The following is a 16,602-nucleotide window of genomic DNA, read 5'->3' as shown; positions in this document are numbered from 1 at the left end:
AGCAAGTATAGCAATACAACACGCACAAATCAATCAAGCTAAAGACGAACCAGGCTACAAGCGTGCATGCATGCATAAAGAAAAACTAGGGATCCAAGGATAGTGCAAAGTTTTCATGCCCTGTAATACCTAAGCAACACGTTTTCCCAACATAAACATTTTGACTTATGCCAGTAAAAATATAATGAACTAGGTTAAACATTAATCAAAAGGAAATTACTCAAAGTACTCAAGTTACGTTAGTCGCAAATACTGTCACTATTAAATTATAATTTTAGTTGCCCATGTAAACCGGGCGTGATTTTCTCAGTTTAGTCTCTTTTCTTCGTCAAACAACTGTGACTACATTCACTACATTTATATGATGGCAACAATTTACCGTCATTTCATAAGAATAGCCAAAATAGTTGCGTTGTAAATAATGTAAATAAACCGCGGTGCATATTATGTCTATGATGTGGATACTTCGACGCATAAATCGATACAAAACAATATACTTATAATCAATACTGTATACCGCCAAAATGATTTGATTACTGCACAAAATGCCCGTTTTGTATAGTATCATTTATGTACTGTATGCAGAATACCAGGTATCGACTTGCTATCGACATAATATATATTCGTCATTCGTGTAAGAGATTAGAGATCTATCAATACATAAAATTTACAACACAGCGTCGTTTCTTCCTAACCTCTTATGTAGCTCTATTTATGGAATAAACCTTCCAAATTATATTTGTGTCGAATTGAATGCTCGTAATTCATAACATAAGTTCATAAATTGCGTAGATTCTCAAAGAATTGCACAATTTTTACGCCCGGAATGTTTTGAAGCAATGGTCGTCGCTCCTCGTTTCTTTACATCGTGAATAATGTTGAAGGCTCGACGGCACATGCGCAGTTGCGACGTATATGAAAAGAATCGGGTGTTCCGGGGGCAAATCTGCGCAAATCCCTTTGAAACAAAACCCAAACCGCGGAAAAGCAATGCTTCAAAATTTACAGTAACGGTCAAAATTCCTCAATATTTTGGTGAACTTAGCAAAAGGGATGTAGAGAATTAATAAATAAAGCAAGTTAAACTGATTTAAAAACTTTGAATTACTGATCATATACAAAAAGGTACTATACGCATAAATCAATCTACCCCCCGTAAAGTTTACACTATGACTGACTGTCTGACTGACTGACTGACTGACTCGTTTGAATTTTCGCCACTCATCACAATACTGCAAAGTTTCTCAAACTTTGCACTAATAAGGACCTACAGCCAATGCCCAAGCTAGCATCTGAACACAAGAACTCCTTCGCAGACAGTGTATAAGGCATACTAAGAAAGCCCCTCTAGATATCAGATAGCCAGAAAGGAAATTGAATAAGCTAGTGAGCACCCTGGCAAAATCTCTGTTGTAATCAACTTGCCGGTGCAGGATTAAGTGAAAACGATTACAATGACTAAATAGGACTGTCTAAAGGGGAAATCTGTGCAAACACAGGGAAGAAAGCATTTATACCTGAACAGAAGCTCGCTCTGCAGTGTGCTTATGCGGAGCAGGAACAACATTGGCAGCGACGTTTTCCGCTTGCAGAGGAGGTTGTTTACCCTGTTCATTTTGCTGTACGTTATGTTTCGCCAACACCTCATCAATGTCTACTGCTTGAGGCTGGATAGCTTGGGCCATTCCAAAGCACAGCTGTGACTTTTTCTGTAAAACCGTCAGGCGCGGATCCAGCCGAAAATCTGACCGTGTCATATAGGACTAAAAAATTTCCGGAGCGGGGGTGGGGGGGGGTGGTGCAAATGGCGAAGGGGCTATGGACCCTAGAAACAATCCCGGTACTTTCGTAAAACCACAAAACCATTTTCAAAATTTTTCGGTAAGGTATTTATTGATATTTCATTCACACTCAACATAACGTTAAATTTGCATACACAAATTAGTCACAGACTACAGCATAAATGCAAATTTGTATCATAGGGCGCTTCCAGCGACCAAAAAGGTCAGACTGGTTATATTTTAAATTGAAATAGAGTATTTTGTTAAGAAAATAGCGGTGAAACTGCATTTCCTGTGCTAGGCAGATGTAAATAACGATATACTTGAATGCAGAGTTCTTGAAACACTTAAAAAATTAAACCAGTAATCTGTTGGTACCGAAATACAACTGAACTGGTCTGGGTGTTTTTTCGTATAAAGGAGAGCGCCCATAGTTCGATTTAAAACCTAAAAGTCTTACCTTACAAGGACATTAAGTAAAGATTTTCAGTATTAGTCTCTTGGGAAATAGCAGTTTAAAAATTGTCGTTGCCATTGTATATAAACGCGAGGGAGCAAAGCCTTTCTTTAGTGAATAATTCCATCATGTTGTAGCCTGAAGAGCGATATTTCCCCTGAAATATGTTCGCTTAGATTTGCTTTTGAGAAATTTCGACGGATTCATGTATTAATGCATTCGATTCAGCCTGAATCAGCCAGGATGCAGCAACAGACCAATTTAACGTGTTATGTATAAACTATATCGGAGTTTGAACTCAAGAAGTGTCGAACTTTATTGTTTATCATGCTTATTGCGCAATCAAAAACAGACCACCGTGTCGCACCGTGTCGCACCGTGTCTCACGTGGCAAAAGCTTGCCCTGTGATTGGTTTGCTACACTGCACGCACCGTGTCCGAACGTTACTATATTTAGTAACAATTGCTCAATAATCTGCACGCTGACCGTGTCAACTAGTTGCTGTGATCGCAGCTTCGAATGCACAACTAGCTTCCGAACATACTCGGTACAATTCGGCAAGCTTTCGGCGAATTTTATAGTTCAGTGTTAACTGAACAATCATAATATGAAACAAGGAAAACAAGCATAATGATCAATCACAACTTCACAGTTCGCCCTCCAGCCTTGTAGCTGAGTGTTTAGTCTGGAATAATTTCTTTTAGTGACAATTTTTGCTCTATAATGTGGTTCACTACTCTTAGTTTGCACTTGTTCAAATTCCAACTTTGTCTGTGAACAGTGTTCAAATGTGAAGTTAAATCTACATTTTAAATCAGAATCATTGTGTTTATTTTTTAGACAATAGTAAGTACTAAAACAGGTATGCATTTGAACTGTATTTAACAGATCAATGTAATCAGAATCTAGGTTTTCTTTTGGAATATCTTTATATGATCTCTGGCATGGATGTACCTGTGGCCTGACCCACATATTGTTTTCTGGTGAGTTAGGATTAACTGCCGATAACAACCAATCAACATACTGACATGCAATGCCAGCTGCTTCATTTACCAGCTTCAATATCCTGGTTTTGTTCTGCAGTATCTATGGCCATGCTCATCTTTGCACTTTTGAGCTAAGAAACCTTTTAAGGCAATCTCAGCGAGTTCACATAATCCCGGATCATTCTTTAGTTTAGCAGTGCCATGGCAGTGTATGCTACCTCTACCTTGGTATTCATACTTGAACCAGTGCCATTTTGCATCAAGAGTATTATACAACCAGTGTTTAATAAAGCTCTCTAATCTTTGAGTAAAGAACCACTCAACAAGATGTGGATTATTAATGACATTTTGACGTTTTGCCTTATTGCTGTTGTCACTGTTGCCCCCAAACAAAGAGTGAAGTTCAGTGTAGGTGTTCCAACATTTGTTATTATTGCTTCAGGGTTTTCTTTTATCTTATGCCAATATGCATTTGAACCAGCAATGTTAGCAACATACCTAGAGACCTGAATGAAGGCAGCAGAATTGTTACTAGCTGCCATTTCTTCAACTCATCAATCGTAAGATATGCTTCACCTGGATTCTGTTTCAGAAATATGCCAGTTTGTTGCAAAGTTCTCATTCTCTGAATCATATTTAAATGCCCAGTACCAAAATCTTGGATGACTAGAAAATCGGTATACCCACTTACCATCAATTTTGATGAGATGCTTGATTCGCTCTGAAAGAGTAACATTTCTTTGGAGTGCTTGATTTGTTGCGTCTCCCTTTCCATCAGGGAATAGTGTAGGAAATGCCATGGTTGCAAGATATTGGGTTTGGTATTCATTTATTGGCTGATCTACTGTGGGCCAAGACATTGGTTCCTTAGCAGAGAGTTGATTTCTTATAGCATCTAGTTCTTGTTGGTGTTCTTCAGTACGAAACTACTTATATCAGTAGAATTATCATCATATACAGTGTCTTCAGATGAGTTATTAGTTGGTGGACCTACATCATTTCCAACAGTTTCATGAGTGACATCATCATCATCATTTGTCTCCACAGCTAAAATATTTGATGGAATCCCATCTCCAGGCAATTCATATAGTGCCTGAGTATTAATTTCTACATTTTTATAACAATGATTGTGTTGTTTAAACCACAACAAGGGATCAAGAATTTTTTGCCTTCTAACAGATATCTTTATATCTAACAGATATCTTATCCTTTGGATACCATGGCAAGGAAGATACAAGTTCATTCACATTTTGGGGCAGATTACACAATGCTCAGAATAACCTCGTTGCCACCTGGTTTAAGATCAACTCTCATTATAGGTAATGCATGAGCAACTAACATCTCTTCTACCTGAGTCAAACCTTGCGACTCAGGAGGAATTGGGGAAGGAATCATAGAATTTTCTTTTGAAAACTTTTTTGGACTTTTTTTTCCCTACTGCACTGTGAGCATATGTAAGTGTCTGGTGACCTAAGTTTTGATTTTAATAGCCATGCCTCATGACCAACAGTACACTGAAAAATTGAAAATTTAATTGAAATATGGAAGTTTGACATAAATGATTTAGGCCAACTTTGTTCATAATACTTGTTTGGCAGAATCAAATTCTTTTAAATAATCTTCCTGAGAAAGTACAGGTACTTGCTGACTTGTAGGCATAAGCTTTGTTTTCACACCTTCCCTGACTTTATCAAGCCTTTTTTTCCTCTCAAATGGAGTTTGTTCTGACCTTTTTCTTTTCTGAAGTGCATTATTTTTGTGCAACCTGATTTCTTTGTCAATTTCTGTTTCATTTAAAATCATTCTTTTCTTATATTATCTAGCTTTTTGAAGCCTATTTTTTCTCTGACATTCAGTTTCATTTTGCACCTTTGTTACATAGGTGCATCAGTTGCATGAGACTATATGTGAAACTCAACAGGTACAACCTCAAAAAATTGACTATTTAACTCATATGAGAGGGTATACAAATGCTGTTCTAGCATAAAAATGTTGGTGAATTTCAATACAACTACAGTACCATTTGAATCAGGCATACCACAAGCACTTCGTGAATGAGAATCAAACAAATAAATACCTGTAAGGCCTTTTTTTACTAAAGCCATAATATAGCCTTCTAATATTATGAATGCATAATCATTGCTTGCGAAAGCATTCATCAAAGCTGAACGTAATGTATAATACAAGTTGTGATTTTCATCTTCATCAAATGCATTAATAGTTCTCCCTTGATAAAACTCTTTGTAATCTACTAACTATAAAAAAGGTGTGTTGTTTCGCAAGTTTTGATCTATCATTGGTAGATCAGAATTAGTCACCCTGAGAAGCGACTCAACATCCACTGTTCTATCGGCAAAAAGCGAGCAAATAATAACACTGAAAACTCATAAAAGAACATCGTCTTCTGTGTGAGAAATGTCACTAAACCATTTGCTACCTTGATGAATGCTTCCAGCAACGAATAAGTGTAAATTTTACATGATTTATAGTAAAAAAAACTTACCTATGTACGCTCCTGTTTCAGTTTCGACTTTCGAATATAACCTGCTTTTAGCTGATGCGAGCAACACACGCAGAAGGGTGAATATAAAGCGTTAAGCATTCACCTAGGATGAAACCGCAGCACCATGGTGTTGTGTGCTCAAAATCATCCTGACAAACAAAAATTGCTGAAATCGAGATGCCCGTCAAAAACATAGGGCAATTAAGATTACTTCAACTCCGTATGAATGTACCTGATCTAGCCATCTTAATAATTTTTCTCGTATTCTTAGTGGGGCTCATAGATCATATAATATAGTGTGGGAATAATATTTAGCAATGTTTGTTCAGATTGCTTTTCCGGTAAGCAATGCAGGCACTGAAGCTACAGTGCCTTGCCACAGTTCTTACAACCATGTTCACATGTTCATTTATAACGTTCCCTAGGAATGAACTGGAAGAATTTTGTTGCGGCTTGTATCACTACAAAGTGCTTGAACTCTATCCTTTGATTAGATGGTGAGGTGCCAAAAAAATGAGCGTTGACACTGGAGCAAAATTCACACTGCTGCAATGTGGGCATTATACCATTCTCACTACTGCAATCACTATGTAGTTTAACAGGGCAACCATACTCCCGCACACTTTAAAGGTAAAACAAAGCTGGGATCTCTAGTTAATTGTTGGAGCTTGTAACACATAGCCATATAATTTTCCGGCTCCAATCGTCTATAACAATTGTGTATTGGGAACTCGTATGGTTTTAGCTTGTTGTGTTGTAGACCCCTTTTGATTTATTATTCCAATGTTTTCATTCATTTGTCCAAGAGGAATATTTTTTTTTGCAATATGAAACTTCCTCCTTAATGTCTTTGGAAATACCAGGCCATCACACAAGAATTCGCATGTTTCAAGCATTTTGTCACTCCAAGATGACCATTTTGGATCTTTTGGAGCATTTCCTCCCTCAATGACGCTAGAATAACTATCCGATCACGATAAATTAATTTCCCTTCGACATACGAAAGTTCGCCACAATAGGGGAAAAACCCTCGTACTTCTTCCAGAACCTGTGTCTGATACTTTGGCCAGCTACCTAGAACTAACTTGGTTACTTGTTGCAGCACTTGATCTTCTTTAGTCGCACTTTCTATTAGCTGAATCTTCTCTTTCGATGCTGGTCTACTCGACTCAACTACGTTTAGGAACATTCGAACTTCATCATCAAGATTATCGCTGACATTGGCATTGGAAGACAACAGACTTCGGGAAAGAGCATCCGCAAGAACAAGATCTTTCTCAGGAATGTGAACAGATTTGACGTTAAATCTGCGCAGACGCGTTAATAGCCGTTGACATTGAATCGGAACTTTGTCTAGGGTTTGCTGATTTATCAACGGAACAAGAGGCTTATGGTCTGTTTGTAACTCAAATACAGGAAGACCAGACAAATAACAATAGAATTTCTCAAAGACCCAAACTGCTGCAAGACATTCCTTCTCAATTTAGGCGTAACTTTTTTCTGTTTGTGTTAAAGTCCGAGAACAAAATGCAACCGGTCGTAAGGATTTGTCATCTCCTTCTTGAAGTAACACACCACCGACTCAATAACTACTGGCATCAGAACCGACTACCCGTCTTTCGGTTCGGATTATAAAACACTAATACAGGAGCAGAAGATATCAGCTGCTTCACCTTCTCTAAAAATTCTGCTTGGGATGGCCCCCAAACCCAAGTGGCACTTCCTTTCGAAAGTTCACTTAGAGGCTTTAATACCGTTGACAAATCTGGCAAAACTTCCTCAAGTAATTGATCATACCTAACAATCTTCGTAATTCAGACACACTGGTTGGAGCAGACAACTCGACAATGGCTCGCACTTTCTCAGGGTCAGGTTTAACACCATTTTTACCCACGCGCTGACCAAAATATCTGAGCTCTTCTTTGCGGAATACGCACTTCGATTTATTTAACTTGAATCCAGAACTTTCAACGGTATTCAGAACTTCTTTCAACCGAGAGTCATGTTCCTCAAACGATTTTCCAAAATGTCATCCATGATGACTTTAGTCCCTGCAGTGAAGGCACAATATCCTCTAAACTGGGCAAAACATATCTTTTGCGCTTAACAGCTTCGTTTAGTTTTTTTAAATCAACACAAATTTGTATTTGACCATTTTTCTTTGGGACTGGGACAATAGGGGCACACCATTCAGTTGGCTCTGTCACCTCTTCAATGATCCCTTTGTCTTTCATTCTTTTCAACTCAGCTTCAACTAATGGCAATAGAGGAAAAGGTATACGCCTCGGGGTACTCACACTATACATAGGGTTTAGCATTATGATTTAAACAGGCATCTTAACAGGCTCACAATTCAAGAGTCCTATATCTCCAAATACGCTGTGATCAGTAATTTCATGCACTCTTAACCAAACCCATTTGAGTGGAAAGTTCCCGACCCAGCAAACAGTTCACATTTTCTCCCCAAACCACAAAAATACAAACGGAATAATCCACTAACTTATATGATAATATTGCAGTAATTTCACCGAATGCATGCAATTATTCCCCCAGCACCTTGAACGGCAGCTGCTGTTGATTGAAGTAATGGACGTGGTACTAAAGTGGCTTCTGGTATAACTGTTACATGAGGTCCGGTATCTATCTTGAATTTAGTTAGTTGCCGGTTCAACTCAAGCTCAACTTGCCAGGAATCTCTATCATGACCACATGACATAACAGAACCCAAAAAGAAAGTCTCGTCCGTTTCTCGAACATGTTCGTCCGACTTCTTCAAAACTTTACCAACAGCTTCCCTTTTCACAGTTTTAGTTCTACACACAGCAGCAAGATACCCTATCTTAGCACATTTTTTACATTTCTTACCTCTTGCAGGACAGTGTGACTCATGAACGTGTTTTCTATTACACCTACCACACCGCTGTTGTTGTTGAGACGATAACGACAGTCTTTTATTCCAATCAGCTCTGCGATAATTCCTCTGTCGTTGCACTTTGTCAATCTGCTTTGTGTTAAATTACTCACGCTCGAACAACTGGCTTTTAACTAACTCCGCTTGTCTCGCTATTTCTACTGCCAATTGTAGATCCAAACTCGCTTTCATTTGTAGACTTTGTGGACACGTTTTTATCTAATAGACCAATAACTATTCGATCTCGAATTTGTTCGTCTTGTGCATCAGTAAAATCACAGTTTTCTGCCAATTCATATAGGCTTCTACTGCATGCTGTCGGCGTTGATAAAACTGTGCTCGCTGGTGAATTACATTTCGTTTCGGGACAAAATAAGCATCAAATTGTGCTAGAACTGTCTCGTATTTCTCTTCCTCGTCTTTCTCAAGTTTAAAGATTTTATAGACATGTTCTGCTTGTTTCCCCATCGAGTAAATAAGCGTGCTGATTTGAATTACATTGTCTTCTTTGTTTAACTTAGTCGCTATTCTATAACACTCAAAGTGCTGTTTCGATTCAGGCCACAGTTGTGGCTTGGCAAATTCAAAGTTCTCTGGTACGTTTATTTTCAACATATTTTATATCCTACACTTGACACCATGTTTTGAAACGTGAACCTGAGATTATATACTTGTCTTTATTAACTGACCCCTATTACTGATTACACAAGTTATTTTATAGCTGTGACACACCCCCAGTCTGCATACTAATTAAATTACAATTACAATAACAGTTTGTTTTATTTTGTCATTAATAAAGTCCATTGAAATGCATTCATTTTCATACTTTTAATATTATAACCCAAATAGTACAGGTATATTTGCATTAAACACAGAGGTGTGTGCACAGAATAATATTTATGCTTTAATGAAGATTCCTTGAGGTAAGAGTTTGTTTTGGAAGTTAGATTATGACACACCATAATGTTATGAAAAACACTATATGCCACTATATGCCTTCCAAATCTGTTTTATCCATTACCAAAGGAAGAGCGGTATGTTTTTGCGTTTCCTTGTTTATGGTATAAGATTGATAAATAGTACTATGATAGCAAAAATTGTGTTTTTGATGAGCCTACTGTGTATCATATCTATGTTTTGACTAAATAATTTAAGTATTTAAAACTAATTAACTAATAGATAACTGTATGATTGGTTGCTTTATTTTTTTGTCAGGAATAAGTGCTGATAACTTCATGTATAGCTTTTTTTGCTAATGATGTGAATCAAATACTTTTTTAGGGAAGATACATCAACACAACTAAAACTAGAGGCTATAATGAGTCCCATGTTGACCTTGTTATTAATTCAGATGAAGGATATGAGAGAGATTTGATAAACATAAGAAGACAACATTGCTGGAAAGATGTCTTAAGCAAGTTGTCTAAACCAAGTTTTATTCCAGAGAGAAAGTTAAGTGTAAAGTTTGCAGATGATGTAGGAACATCAGAAGGAGCTGTTGATCAAGGTGTGGACCTACTTGTGAATTTCTGAGATTAGCAGTGAAATCAATGTATGATACATCTGGCATTTTTGGGGGTGTTGACAAAAACATTGGTGTAATTCCAAATTCACAAGGTATGGTATGAAAAACCAACCGTAGTTTATTGGAGTGGGAAGTAAGTTACTATAGGGTAGGGTTGCCATTGTTGATGGAGGTTTCATTAATCTCAATATAACAAGAGTTATATATCTGTGACGTGCATGTCCATATTTATAGCCTGTTCAAAGATACATTATTGCATGGCTGGTAAATTATTATTGGCCATTTCCTTGTGTAATGGTGGATCAACTGGAAACTGCCTTTCAAAAGCAGTTTATGAATATCTGGTTTATGGTGAAGAAAGCACTCTGATAAACCCAACTGTGGATGAAGCTCGCACTGCATGATGATTGAAGGTTCTCTTACAAATAAATACAAGACTTAAATACAGTTTTACTATTATATATAATAAATAATGAAATTGGTACGTGGATAATTGTTTTTAGCAGATGGACAATTGTTTTTGATGTAGTAAATGATTAGTTAATGTTGTAGTTATATACCGCCATCGTGTTGTAACTTTGTAACCAGCAAGAATTTGATTTGGAAGCTGGTAAAGCAGAACATTTGGCATACACCCTACCAGAATATCTTACTAAATATTTTTCTATCCACCCCCCCCCCATGTCAGCTTATTCGTAGATACCTGAAATGTCAATCCTGCAACATTGACTCAGGGTTTCATTGAAGCTGGTAACTGGCAAATTCTGCTGGCTACTTTCTATCAGTTCACATATCAGTTTTCATAGAAAGTTCTAAATTTTGCTGCTTACAAGTACTTTCTAAAAATAAGTTGCTACTTTAAAAATAATGAAACCCCTGTTAATTGGCGAGTGGAAAAATTCACAAAAAAGTAACGTTGTTTTCTAATTTTTAGCAACCATTTTTTTTATAGCCACTAAGCAGTCCTGCCTTGTCCACAGTCTCTTTGTGTTTATTTAGGGGAAGGAGAGAATACTTATGGTTTGAGCTATCATGAATTCACAAGCAACTTATCACAGCCAATTATCTATATAGATTACATTGCAGTGCGTAAATTCCATGGCAGTTGAGTTGCTGGTATTTGTTTTTCACTTCTTTTTGCTTGTCACTTCTCTTTGCATTACCAAATTTGCCAATTGATGACCTCAATTACTTAAATATAATAGTGGGGAGATGTGGATTAAGCAACTTTTTTTAGCCCAATTTTGTGCCCGAGCAAAATCATTATCAGCATCAAATGTCAATATTTTGTTCACTCCAAACATGGATGATCCTGGAAGCAACAAGTGCAGTCGACAAGAACTTGCACTGATGCATTATTGGCGTGATTATCTGCAGGACTGTGAGGGTACTGTAACTAGTGGGTAGTGCGTCCATTTAGAGTTATTTTTTCAATAATTAAATATTGTTCAGCAACTGTTAAGCCACTTGCAATACTAATTATTACAGTAGATAAGTTGTAAAATACTTAACAAAGATTAAACTTCAGGTTAACATAGTCATTAGTATATTACTGTGTAATACTACATAGATTTACTCTACAGTGGAATAGTAATACTAATTAGTTACCAACTTATAGTATGCAGGTTCCATGAGTTTCAGTTCCAAACTGGACGTTTTATAAAACGTTTTAAGTTTATTTAACATATATCAACTTTCCCCAAAAAGATTCATAGATCAAAAGTTCTTGTTTTCTCAAACCAGATGTCTACGTCCATACCACTTGGAAAGCACTGGTTCTCCTCTGATCACCGAAGTTAAAACAAGCCAGGCGAAGTTAGTACTTGGGTGGGTGACCACTTGGGAATACTTCGTGTCGTAGACCCCTTTTGATTTATTCATAGAAAATTATTCTAATGTTCTCATTAATTTACCCAAAAGGGTTATTAATTTACCTGATCACTGAAGTTAAAACAATTCAGGTGAAGTTAGTACTTGGATGGTTGACCATGTGGGAATGCTTCGTGTTGTCAACCCTTCTTGATTTATTCATAGAAAATTATTCCAATGTTCTGATTAATTTGCCCAAGAAGAATATTTTTGTTTAACTTTCCCCAAAAATATTCATAAGTCAAAAGTTCTTGTTTTTTCAAACGAGATGTCAATGTCCATACCATTTGGAAAGCACCGGTTCTTGTCTGACTTCCAAAGTTAAAACAAGTCAGGCAAAGTTAGTACTTGGATGGGTGACCACTTGGGAATACTTTGCGTCGTAGACCCCTTTTGATTTATTCATAGAAAATTATTCCAATGTTCTCATTAATTTACCCAAAAGGGTTATTAATTTACCTGATCACTGAAGTTAAAACAATTCAGGTGAGGTTAGTACTTGGATGGTTGACCATGTGGGAATGGTTCGTGTTGTCAACCCTTTTTGATTTATTCATAGAAAATTATTCCAATGTTCTCATTAATTTGCCCAAGAAGAATATTTTTGTTTAACTTTACCCAAAAATATTCATAGATCAAATATTCCTGTTTTCTCAAACAAGATGTCTACATCCATACCACTTGGAAAGAACCAGTTCTCGTCTGATCACTGAAGTTAAAACGAATCAGGCGAAGTTAGTTCTCCCTTGGTTTTAGAAGATCCAGATAACCTAGCCTGCGATATGTCGAGTTTTTTAACAGTTACCGAAATATCAGTTTCAAATGCGTTAAAACCCTTAAATCCTCGTAAAGCATCTGGGCCAGACGGTATTCCAAGCTGGCTACTACGCGAATACGTGGAATTCCTGGCCCTTCCTATTACTAGCATCATAAACTCATTTTACTTTGAACAGCATCTCCCAGATATTTGGAAAAAAGCCAATGTTGGCCCAATACCTAAGTCAAAACCCATTAAAGATGTTTGTAAACATATTGTAAACATATTCAACCCATCCCCTTAACCCCAATTATGTCCAAAATGGCTGAAGAGTTTGTAGTGCAACAATTCGTCCAGCCTGCTATCCTCTCTGTCCTTCACAAAAACCAGTTTGGCGCAATACCAGGATCACCAACGACCAATGCATTAATTAGCATGATTGATCGAAATAATGATTGTTTTAACATTTATAGTGCTTATATATTAGTAAATTAAACTGTGTTTGCAAACTTTAAACGTATTTATAAACCACAGGAGGAAGAAGATGTGCAGTTTGTAATTTGTAAATATAAGCCTGCGACATGCAATCAATTAGCACATCCTTGACCGTGAGTCTTATCTGTAATTTGAAATGGTATAGACATCTCTATATGTGCGTGTATGCACAGAAAAGTTAAATCTTTATAAATTACATTGCTGGTAAACATAGCTCCGCAAAAACGCAATTGATGATTCGTTTGATTTTAGATATTTTCGCACTCTGCTGTTTTGTACAATGTACAATTTTATGCACTTGCAATGACCTAATGAAATTTCGGCGCACTTATTTTTTTTTGTCCTTTGTAAGTAAGGAGTAAAAATATTTGTCATATAAGGATTTAAAACAGATATTAGGAAGATTATGAAATTTATTTTTCATTTCTTTCAAGCATATTTTGACCTCATAGGAGTTCAGAAACTGTGTTGATTTCTTAGGATGCTGGCAGTAAATATTCAGATGATTGGGAAGACATTGAAAATGAAAGAAAGGTTCAAATTATGATTGAAATACCTGAACTGGTATGTTGTGAAATAAAAGCTTGTTTGATTCATTATATTTCTTTACTTCAGCATTTTTTTGAAAAATATTTTCATATCTGTACAACTGATTCTTTTATATTCTAAAAATACTCAGTTATTCAATTGCATTTGTCACTGTAAAAACTTTCTTCCAGACTAAGAGTCTTATTAAGAGGGCATAGACATCGAAGAAAATTTTGTTCATTTTTTAGTTAAAATCTACTTGCAGGGATGAGGTGAATAGATTTTTGAATGATATTGAAGAGTTACTGAATGAAAACGTTGCCATAAAGCCAGAAAATACAGAACAAAAACGTGATAACCTAAACCTGGTATGTTAATTTGTTCATTCACATAACCGTTAGAAGAAATAATATATTAATAATTATAGTTAGTCCCCCCAAAACAACTCAGTTCAGAGCACTGTTGAGAAAGTAAAAATGGAAAAATTTAAATGAATATTTTTGCACAAAGTGATGTATATTTTTATTTCCTAGTTACCTTAAACTTGTACACAAATTTCCACAATTTAGTTATTTCTTTCACGATTCTTCTACTTTTTATAGGAGTGCGGAATGGAACCAGAGCAATGTACATCATCTGCACCCACTGGGAGTGAGAAGCGCTCTCACAAATCCTCGTCATCCCCACATAAAGGGTCATGTAAGAAGGGGAGACCTAAACATATGTGCCCTTTTCCTGATTGCCATTCTTCAGTCGTCCATCTCCCACAGCACATGAGGAAATGTCATGAATGGAGCCCCAGAAGCCCACTCTGTCCTTAATTCGTTTAGTCTAAGAAAGTGGAAAGCTGAATCAAAAAGGAAAACAAAACGTGTTTATAAAAGTGTTATTTGTCCAATTGACGAATGTACTTCAATTGTTAAAAGAATTCACAACCATTTAACTGATGTACATGGGATTAAGAGAGGCAGCAAATTCTATTAGAAATGCTTACAAAATGCTGTATGCCATGATGTGGAAGTCCTAAGTTCAGCTGAGTCATCTGAATCATTTGGCAGTGATGGCAGTGTCTCATCTTCGATGTACAGGCCTCCAGCAAAAAAGACAAAAAGCGAATCCCATGCCATGCACTCTCCTAGTATATACGATGCTGTTTATAATAGTGGAGGAAGCAGTGACAAAGGATCCCGAAATTCTGAAATAAGCGTTGATGAAGCACAACTTCGTGAGAACACAATTACTCCTGTGGTTTTTGATGAGAGCTTGCAAAAGATTTTTGACAAATTTGAATATTGGTTAAAAGGGGCAGATAGTGGGAAAAAAATGATCGTTCTGCAGTACAATGTAGAAGACAAGTCGAATTAGTTGTCAATTATATCGATAGTTCAAACCCATCTTTAAACAATATTTTGCATAAAACAACATTCCGTGAAAATTGGCTAAATAAATTTGACCATGAAAAACAGCCTGGAACTGTGAAACAATCGGGACCACAAGACACTCTCTTCTCATGGCTCTGTGAATGTTATTTTTAATGCATCTCTTTACAGATATACTAAAATTTACATTCAGAAATTCAGAAATCGTTTGGCAGATGTTAACACAGATAAAGATTCGCCAGTTTTTTTAACTTCTAACCAAAAGAAAATGAAGTCATCGCAAGTTGGTGCCTAGTTGGGATCATGTTGGGGGAAAGTTTTTGGGAAAGAAACATCTATGGGAGGAGCAACTGCCTTCAGAAAAGCTGCTGTATCCGCAGTTCATGAGCAGAATGAGGATTTACGTGGGGACTTAGCGGACCTTATGGTTCATAAGCAATCAACAGCTGATCATTACTATCTGTTAAAAAATAAAGGGAAATCTGCTGTAAGAACTTCAAATGAACTGGCAAAGATAATGAGGTCATCTGGTCAAGCTAATATGGAAGAAAACACAGACACTCTTCAGGTGGAAAATCCAGAACAAAGGCACAAATGGACACCAAATGAAATTTTGGAATTAGGATCTGCGTTTTCTGAACATATAAAGCGGAAGTCAATAACATTAAGGCAGGTTAAAGAAATCACTAAAGGAATACCTATTCTACGATGTATATCCCTCAAAAAAATTTGTGACAAAATTCGTTCATACTTTGGGACAGATGAATCGAGAAGTGAGAAGTCACCATCCTTGCCAGGTGAAATGGAATCTTGTCAAGAGCATATGGAACGTGCTGGTCTAACCAAATGTATGGAACGTGCTGGTATAACCAAATGTTAACAATGGTATGTTAAAACTTTTATTTTCTTGTTATTATATTTTAATGCTTCGTGACTCAAATTTACGATCTTGACTTTCAAAGTTTGTTTTGAACATTCGAAACGTAATTGCGAACTTCGCAAACACATTTTGAACAGTTTGTGAAATCTACAATAAGCTTCTAGGTATGGCTCTGAGCAGATAGCAGCATAGCCTTGGCTAAAATATACAAGTGCTTTAGTAGAATTATCACCTGTCTAGGCTATAAAAAAATGGATAGGTTTATGTTCCATTGGACATAGTGTTCATTATAATCCCTAGTATTATATATTAAAGTAATATATAATGTATAAACTATATTATAATCGCTATTTTTTAGTCAATTAGTTGCATGATATTATAACGATGTTAGTGCTAATACAAACTAAATTATCTATTTAATTTACGAAATTCATTCTATGATCCTTACGGGTGTGAAATACGTAAAATGTCACCTATATACAATAGATATACAATATGGGTACAGTATGTATAATTAGCATCCATATAAT

At 36.5% G+C, this 16,602-nt stretch overlaps 1 protein-coding gene, 1 non-coding gene and 1 pseudogene across 2 annotated transcripts; all 3 read left to right on the top strand.

Moving 5' to 3' along the window:
• The first annotated feature begins 11,909 nt into the window (after positions 1 to 11,909).
• On the top strand, positions 11,910 to 12,028 carry LOC114537153. The gene has a single exon (XR_003688558.1). It is a non-coding gene; the product is annotated as a 5S ribosomal RNA (ribosomal RNA).
• Positions 12,029 to 12,303: 275 nt separating this feature from the next.
• On the top strand, positions 12,304 to 12,422 carry LOC114537156 (annotated as a pseudogene).
• Positions 12,423 to 15,298: 2,876 nt separating this feature from the next.
• Positions 15,299 to 16,072, top strand: LOC114537140 (the record flags this gene model as incomplete). The annotated part of the gene is made up of 2 exons (XM_028558272.1): positions 15,299 to 15,479; positions 15,522 to 16,072. Coding segments are annotated over 2 exons (732 nt in total), but the record flags the coding sequence as incomplete, so codon positions are not given.
• Positions 16,073 to 16,602: the final 530 nt, after the last annotated feature.

Source organism: Dendronephthya gigantea, unplaced genomic scaffold (genome assembly GCF_004324835.1).
Source record: "Dendronephthya gigantea isolate DGI-Jeju-01 unplaced genomic scaffold, DenGig_1.0 000151F, whole genome shotgun sequence".
Lineage (NCBI taxonomy): Eukaryota > Metazoa > Cnidaria > Anthozoa > Malacalcyonacea > Nephtheidae > Dendronephthya > Dendronephthya gigantea.
This window is presented reverse-complemented; position numbering and strand designations above follow the sequence as displayed.